Source organism: Propithecus coquereli, unplaced genomic scaffold (assembly GCF_000956105.1).
Source record: "Propithecus coquereli isolate 6110/MARCELLA unplaced genomic scaffold, Pcoq_1.0 Scaffold128, whole genome shotgun sequence".
Lineage (NCBI taxonomy): Eukaryota > Metazoa > Chordata > Mammalia > Primates > Indriidae > Propithecus > Propithecus coquereli.
The window spans coordinates 3,858,659-3,867,457 of record NW_012136969.1 but is presented as its reverse complement, the minus strand read 5'-3'; the positions used below and the strand labels follow the sequence as shown (position 1 = coordinate 3,867,457).

The window sequence follows — 8,799 nt, the reverse complement described above, 5'->3', positions numbered from 1 at the left end:
TATTCTGCTAATCTTTATATTTTAAGTGGCACATTTAGACTGTTTACATTCAATGTTAATATTGATATATGAGATACTATTCCAGTCATCATGTTGATGTTTCCTAGTTGCTGTGTTTTTTCCTTTGTGTTACTGCTTGATAAGAACTGTGAGTTTTTACTTTGTGATATTTTTACACTGGTGGATATTGATCGTTCTGTTTAATGTGTAGTGCTTTTTAAAATATTTCTTGTAGGGTGTGTCTAGTGGTGACAAATTTCTTTAGTATTTGTTTGTCTGGGGAAGACTTTATTTCTCCAGACTGTTGCAAAAGGTACTAGATCACCTTTTTTATGGCTGAGTAGTACTCTGAAGTATCACAAGAATGGGAAAACAAACACCACATGTTCTCAATACTAAATTGGAACAAATCAATCAACAATTATGGGCACAGATGGAGGTAAAACTCAACATAAATCAAGTAGGTAGGAGGGAGGAGGAGGAGATGGGTAAAGTCACACCTAATAGGTACAGTGCACACTATCTGGGTGAAGGGCATACTTATAACTTTAACTCAAACTGTACAATAGCAAATTATATAACCAAAATGTGTGTACCCCTGTAGTATTCTGGGGAAAAAAGACTATTTATCCTTTATTTATGAAGCTTAGTTTTGTAGGATACAAAATGCTAGGCTGACAGTTACGGTATTTAAGAAGACTAAACATCCCATTGCCTTATGACTTATAAGATTTCTTCTGAGAAGTCTGCTGTTAGTCTGATAGGTTTTCCTTAGTAACTTACTTGATGCTTTTGTCTTGCAGCTTGTAGGACTTTCTCCTTTACTTTAACTTTGGCCAATCTGAAGACTGTGTGCCTTGGTGATGTCCTATGTGCAATGAATCTTTCAGGAGTTCAGTGAGCTTCTTGTATCTACATGTCTAAATCTCTAGCAAGACCTGGGAAGTTTTCCTCCGTTATTCCCTTAAATAGATTTTCCATGCTTTTTCCTTTTTCTTCTTCTCCCTCAGGGATACCTATAATTCTTATGTTTGGGTGTCTCACATAATCCCATATTTCTTAAAGACTTGATCCTTTTAAAATTCTTTTTTTAGTTTTGACTGACTGGGTTAATTCAAAAGCCTTGTCTTAAGCTCTGAAATTCTTTCTTCTGCTTGGTTTCGTCTGTTGTTACACCTTTCCACTATATTTTGTGCTTCTCTAAATGAATCTTTCAATTCCAGAAGTTCTGTTATATTTTTTAAAAATATCTATCTCTTTAATGAATTTTTCTTTCATGTCCTGAATTATTTTTTTAGATTCTTTGTGTTGGTTTTCAAAGTTCTCTAGGATCTCATTAAGCTTACTTGCAATCCATATTTTGAGTGTGTTATCTAATATTTCAGTATATTTTTTTGGTTGGTGTCCCTTGCTGGAGAGCTAGTGTGTCTCTTTGGGGGTGTTGTTACACTATTTTTTCATACCTCCAGCATTCTTGTATTTATTCCTGTCAATTCTTGTTTTTGACTTTAATTTAGATGGGATTTTTTTTCCCTTTTAAGGGTTTGACTGTAGCATATATATAGTAAGGTCCTTTGGCTTTGCTTATGGGTACTTTGAGATGGCCACGGCTCTGAACTCATTCCTTAGTAATGGACAGCCTAATGTGGTGGTTTTCTCAACTGCTAATTATTTGTAGGCTGTAGTGGTGATATACTATATGTGTATACAGGTTTCCTACCTCCTGCTGGCACATCTTGAATCAGATATCCAGCCCTGATACAATAAATAATGGCTCCAGGGTTGAAGCCACATGGTACAAACATAGCTGCTTAAGTGTCCACAGCTCTGGGCTTTAGAAGACTATTCTCAGATAAAGGGGAACCATGACTTGGGAAGAAATTCCAAAATTTTCTATCACAAAAGTACTATATAAGTAGAGTATTTATTTCTATTACATTTTTGGTGCTATTTTTTTCTGCCCCATTATGAATCTTACAATACAACTCATGAGTATGTACACTGTATAATTTACTACATGATAGTCAATAAGATCCCTAAAGTTTCACACATAGTTGCTATCTTTGAGTTCACTTGGGAGGATAAGACTAGATACAGAATGCATGCTGTAGAGTGGTTCTAGTAAGAAATTCATATGAACTAACTATAAAAATAAAATCTGTATGGGGTCAATATATTATTTTGAAGCTTTGAGAAGGAGAATAATAGCAAGGAGAGGGAGAATCAATGATGCCTTCTTAATGATCTCTTTTTTGGGGACAAAGGGAACAGAAAATACAGAGGCTTACAGGAAGTAATTAGATCAGAAAACACCTACGGAGCACTGATATGTTGCACGGGACACAAGACACTCTTTTTATATTACATGTTCCACCTCCCTAACATAAATAAAAGACTCATGAAGTTTAGATCAATCCCACTACTTTGTTCTGTCAAGAACTTTCCCAACATTGAAAAAAAAACAATCATTCTATTTATTCAAAATTATTTCATTGACCATGAATTTAAGTTTATATAAAATGGTCAGTAATCCTGTTAGTGGGGTATCAGGGGTAGAGAGTGTGTCCTTTGCAGAAAAATCACTTTTTTAAAGTAAATGCAAAAGGGCATTTTCCCTTGACCCTTTGCTACCTCTGACAATCCCCTTTCTACAGTGGAAAAATGGACAACAAGAGCCCTTTTTCTGCTCCTGCACTGCCAGAGCCTGTTTATTATCTATAGGAGTTTTTCTGCCCACAAATAACCCAAGGCCTTTATTTTGCATTTTCCCCCAAAATAAAATCAAGGACCTCTTGGAGAATCAAGCTGTTATGAGAGACACCTATTACTACAATTTCTGTGAAGATATGAAAAAAATGGTTGAACAAATGGTGCACACATATGTCAAAGTCTCATATGAGAAATTTGTTTTAGAGCTAAAGGCCTTTCTGGAAGGGCCTCATTTTTTCCTTTCTCCTAAGGGACCGATAAATTTTTTTGAGAATAATTATAACAATGAAACTGACAAGGCAGCCTCTTTTCCTTTAGCTGTCAGCAGTTTGCAACCAAACTTACAGCCCACAAAATGCTCTTTTTTCATGTTCCAGGTTTTCTATAACAAATGCCTATGATTCGAGTTTATATTTTCCCAGATCCTATTTTATTTTTATTATACTCTTTATCTGTTATCTGTGAACAAGTTCAAATCCTTTGTGGAATGAGCTATAGGGCAAAAAGAAAGGAAGGAAGAAAGGAAGGAAGACCCTAAATTTTCCTCCTAATGGGACAGGGTACAAAATAGCTGTTCAAATATATATTATAGTCTCTTTACTACAAACAGCATTGGTATTTATCACTCTATTGGAAAGATTTAAAAGCAGAGACAAGAGCATGCAGTTTTATTTTCCTTAAAAAAAAAAAAATAACAGAAAATCTGCAAAGAGCTGGAGGTCTAACCATGGCAGATAGAGATTAGAGACTAAAAAGAAGAAAAAAAAGACAACCACAATAGATTGCTTGTTTATGTAACTCTGCACCCCTACCCAAAAGGAAAGCAGGGCTGTTTCAGAACAATTTGGCATGCATTACAAATTGCCCCGCCCCCTTGGATCCTAATAAACACTCTGTGAAATAGGTCACATGGGTATTATTTCAATGGAAGAATTAAAGCTCAATTTACTCAAAACCACACAACTAGGATTTACTAGTGTCATATTGGATAACACAGGAGACTGTGGTGTCAGATATAGCTTGAATTCCCGTTTCTGCTATCAACTATTTATGAGACTTGGAGCGTGTCACTTAACCCATTTCCTCATCTGTAAAATGAGTACAATGAGTACTTTCTGCATGCCTCTCTCTTCCTCCTCCAAAAGTTAATTTGGCCAGACCCAATGTAAGCTTTGTCTCGACCTCTCCTTGGAATATAAGTCTCTAACTCACCATCTTCTCTGCAGGGCAGGAAGCACCACTTGGTCCCCTTGCCAGTTGCCAATGTTCCAGCTGACAGCCACACCAGCAAGTGCCCTTGCAGATGATTCAGTGCACATCCAAGTGACAGGCCTACCCCCATTCCAGGTGGTGACCCTCAAGGCCTCGCTGAAGGATGAGAAGGGTAATCTGTTCCAGTCCAAAGCCTTCTACAGGGCCAATGAGGCTGGTGAGGTGGACCTGGAGCAGACGCTGGCACTCGGTGGCGACTATGTGGGGGTCCATCTGATGGGCCTCTTCTGGTCTCTGAAGCCTAAGAAGGCTTTCCAGAGATTACTCAAGCAGGATGTGATGAACAGCCCCTTTTGGGTCACTCTGGACCTATATGATTACATTTGCTTCCATGATTCAGCCACAGTTCAACCAAGGGCCAGCCAGATGGTGCAGCGCTGGTTCTCCGGCCCTGGGATACAGAGGAAGCAGATCCGAGAAGGTCGAGTGCGAGGAGCCCTTTTTCTGCCTCCAGGTGAGACTAATCTTTCATGATGCGGAAAACATTGTTGATGGAAATAAAAACAGCAAAAAAAATTGGCATCAAATTATTGGAGAACCAGCATTTCTCATAATGTTTTAAAACTGATATGCTAGTGTGTATGTGTGTGTGAAGATGGAATTAATTTTGCTTGGCTGATACTTTCACTGCTATCTACTTGACCTTCTTTTCACTCTTTCTGGTCCCATTCTCTTCCCTCTTTGTGTTCTCAGGGGAAGGCCCTTTCCCAGGAGTCATTGATTTGTTTGGGGGCTTTGGGAATCTAATAGAATTTCGGGCCAGTCTTTTGGCGACCCGTGGCTTTGCAGTGCTGGCATTAGCATATATCGCCTATGAAGACCTACCTGACAAACTGCTGGAGGTGGACTTGGAATATTTTGAGGAAGCTGCCAACTTGCTACTAGCTTACCCCAAGGTATTTAAAATAGTTTTCCTTTCTCCCTTGCAACTTTACAGAAAACATGTCACAAATGTCTTCTCTGCCTGTTTCACCAAACTTGGGCATAGCACAGCTGACAGTTAAATGGAAATGGTAATATCTGCTTTACAGAATTGTTGAGTTGATTTGTGATCAGTTTGGTGCAAACTGTCACATAGAAGATGATAAATGGTGGGCATAGTATGATATTTTCGGTGGAAACAAGCCAAGACACCTTGCATTTGAAGTGCTTGTAATTTACTTTTAAGTGGCTCATTGATGTTTTATCAGCCACTGATCTCAAATCATGAATTTTCTGGCTTGACATGTTTTCCAACTTCAATGATTATCTCTGTAGGGAGAATGCTAGAGTAAGCCACACCAAAGAGTCTTGAGATTAAGAACAATGTAGAGGTTCAGTACTAGACCTGGGGCACGAGATTGGAGCAGGATTATATCAGCAAAACTCACTTGGCTGCATCATCTGATTAGCTGAATTAGCTCTTTAGTTATTAATAGTTTCAGAGCTGGAGACAGAGCTAGACCTAGAGTAAATGTCCAGTGTTTAATGCCAGGAGCCAGGAATCTGAAAACGAAGGATCATTTTAGAACTCTTTGTCAAGTATCATTTCACTATTGAAAGTGTGGTCCATGGACCAATGGCCTCAGTGTCACCTGGGAGCCATTAGATATGCAGAATCTCATTTTCCACCCCGAATCAGTATCTGCATGTTAATAAGATCCCCAGGTGATTCTTATGCACATGAAAGTTTGAAAAGTAGAGTAGTATATCTTAAGCCCAGCTTTTTCTAAGAATTAAATTATCAGTTGAGTTATGATTTAGTTCTCTTAAGGAGGTTTCAAAGTACTGACATTTGTGTTAATGACTAAAAAGAGAAAGATAGGAATAAATACCACACGATCAAGTGTCAGAATTGATATTCTACGAAGTTAAAACACTGCCACACTGGAAAAAATTTTTTTTCCTTGGCACCATGGTGTTTTATTAAGAAGATAGAATAAAAACTTTGAAAAACAAAACAATCCTTTCTAATTTAATGAAAAATGTGTTATCTTTTATTGTTTTCTTGCGTGAGTTATATGCAACTTGAAAAATAGTTCATAAGGGTAAAGTAAAAAGATGTGTCAATTACAAATGCTTCACGAGGCCCCAGGCTCAAAACTAGCATGAGTTAAATACAACTCACATGGCAGTTGATGTGTTAAATCATATTATTGTTTTGCAGGTCAAAAATGTTCAAATATCACCTATCATTATGAATCAACCTAACAATGGTAAAACAATAATATCAGATAACATTTATTGATTGACTTTATTAGATTCCACCCTAAATACTTTATATGCACTATCCCATTTAACACTCATGGCCTTATGAAGTAAGTACTATCAATGTCATTCTCACTTTTTAGATAAGAAGGGATATTTAGATTAAGTTATATGTCAAAACTACCTAGGCAGTAAGTAACAGAGCCAGTCTGATAATGTCTTTGCTCTAAATCATTAAATTACCTTGACTCCCCAACGTGCATCATTCTTTCCCACCCCAACCCTGGAGAGCCTTGACTCTTCTCAAGGAGAGACAGGATATGTTTCCTGTTCGAGCATCATCATCTTCATCTGTAGGGTGGATAAAACATATGTGTGATTTTTCTAAGCCTATCTGGATCCTTTTAGAGGATTGCCTAAAAGGAATTAAATCCCAGATAAAATGTTTTCAAGTTAATTTTTTAAATTTCAAATTTAACTATTTGTGACATTGTCTGAGGAAGAAAGTCACTTCCAAAAATTCAATTTGGATTTAGATTCAGCAGATAAGCTTCAATATCCACCTCTGCCCCTTCACACTGTTGTGACCTTGGGTAAGTGTTTTAAACTTCCTGAATCTCACTTTTACTATTGGAAGGACTGAGATAATGTATGTGAAGCACTTGGCCTAGGGCCCAGCATACGGTAAACTCTCAATAAATCCACCTTGTCATCTTTGCCCATCTGGTTTCTCTTCTCTCTCTTTCCCCAAGTCTTCAACCAATCCCAGATACTGTTTTAGCTTACCGATCAATTTCCTATTTTCAGTTCCAGCCTTCACTACCTCATCCATCCCTCATATGGATGGTTCCAAACCTGTGCTCGTTGGATTTCCCTGGGGGACATTTTACAGTATCAGATTCTTGGGTATCAGACCTATCAGAGGAGACACTCAAAAAATTGGATCTCAGAAAGCTCTAATTTTAAAACTTTTTTTCCAGGTAATTCTGATGACAGAAAGGTGCTGGGGGTACTATTGTGAGCAAAACAAACAAACTAGGTCTCTTTGTACTTCATTGTCCAGAGTCCCCTTCTTTTCTCCCTCATCTCTTAGATTTCTTTTCATCCCCTGAGCTCCCTCAGTTTATCAGGGAATTAATGATCCCTTCTACAACCTACAACATTTTCCTACTGGGCTGGGTACTATAATTCAATTATTTATTGAATCCAAATCTTCCATCTTTATATTCCCAGTGCTTTCAGAATTAGCCCTTGAATTCATGAAGTTAATACATGAGCAAAATCTTAGTAGATATAAAATGCTATTTAAATGTGAATTACACTCACATAATATTTGAGAGAACCAGAGAAACGTTTTTTTCTGGCTATTGGCAAGAATTTGATTCTGAAGCTTACCTGTCTCAGGTGCTTTAGACTTTGCATTTATAGAACTCCACCTTTGATGAAGAGTGTGTTTTTTTCTGTTTTTTCCCACTTCATCCTGATAACAACCTTGCAAAGTAGGTAATATCACCTCTACAAAACAGTAAAGCTTAAAGAGGGCAAGTAGGTAAAGTTCTCTGTCACAGAAGCTGGTAAACCTGAGTACCAGGAGGACTCAACATTCTTTGACTTTCAATCATACTGGTTTATTGGCATGGGTGGGACAGCTCTTTCTCAGGGTATGACATATAATGGGTTTCCCTTTGTTTTGTGCTTCAGATCCAAAAGCCAGGAATTGGAGTGCTCTCCTTGTCCAAGGGTGCAGAGATCGCACTGGCCACGGCCTGCTACCTGAAGCAAGTGGTAGCCACCATCTGCATTAACGGGTTCAACGCTGTCTCTAATGTTCCGCTCAGGTACCGGGATCTGGTTGTGACACCCATCCGCTCAGGTGGGGAGCGCATGCAGGTGCACATCTCTGGAGCTGTGTGCTATCGCCACTGTCACGGAGATCCCCGGGATGAGCTGAATCGGCAGAGCGTGCTTCCTGTTGAAAATGCTCAGGGCTGCATCCTTTTCATCGTTGGAGAAGATGACGAATGCATCGATAGCAAAGCGTATGCTGAGCAGGCAATGGACCAGCTGCAGAGCCACGGCAGAAGCTGCGGAAGGATTCTAGTGTACCCAGGCGCGGGCCACCTCATAGAGCCACCCTACGCTCCTTTGTGCTTCGCGTCCTGGGTCCGGGGCTTTTCCTGGCCCTCCCTCTGGGGAGGGGTCCCTGCTGCCCACGCTGCGGCCCAGGAGCACGCCTGGGGAGAAATCCAGAAATTCTTCAGGCAACATCTCATTCAGACCAGAAGCAAACTCTGAACAAGGGCTGAGTGATGATGAGGGGGTGGGGGAGAACAGATTGGAGTCGGGGAATAACTAGGATAAGGCAAGGAAGAGGTGGGGGGAGGGTCTCCCCCGGCTTCGCTAGATTCACAGTCATCTTGAATCAATTGGAAATCAGACAAAATGAAAGGGCCAAGGCACACATGCATCTGAAGTATTTCTGAAAAATGTGTGCTTCAAATTTTTGTAAATGGAATCTTAGTTTATACATACTAGGGTACATTGCCATTTCAAAATCATGATAGCCTTGGAAATCAAATAATCTTTTATACCTCAGGAATACTTTGGATCTAGGCATTGCCAATCTAGATG

At 39.2% G+C, this 8,799-nt stretch overlaps 1 protein-coding gene across 1 annotated transcript; it reads left to right on the top strand.

The window, feature by feature from the left end:
- Nucleotides 1–3,972: 3,972 nt before the first annotated feature.
- BAAT (bile acid CoA:amino acid N-acyltransferase) lies at nt 3,973–8,463 on the top strand. Its single transcript, XM_012638273.1, has 3 exons — nt 3,973–4,435; nt 4,675–4,877; nt 7,870–8,463. The coding sequence occupies exons 1-3, from the start codon at nt 3,973–3,975 to the stop codon at nt 8,461–8,463; spliced, it is 1,260 nt and encodes a 419-aa protein (XP_012493727.1).
- Nucleotides 8,464–8,799: the final 336 nt, after the last annotated feature.

Coding starts and splice junctions, on each gene's coding strand:
- BAAT (XM_012638273.1), top strand. CDS start 3,973: ATGTTCCAGCTGACAGCCACACCAGCAAGTGCCCTTGCAGATGATTCA. Junction 4,436..4,674: donor AGCCCTTTTTCTGCCTCCAG/GTGAGACTAATC, acceptor TTGTGTTCTCAG/GGGAAGGCCCTTTCCCAGGA. Junction 4,878..7,869: donor TGCTACTAGCTTACCCCAAG/GTATTTAAAATA, acceptor TTTGTGCTTCAG/ATCCAAAAGCCAGGAATTGG.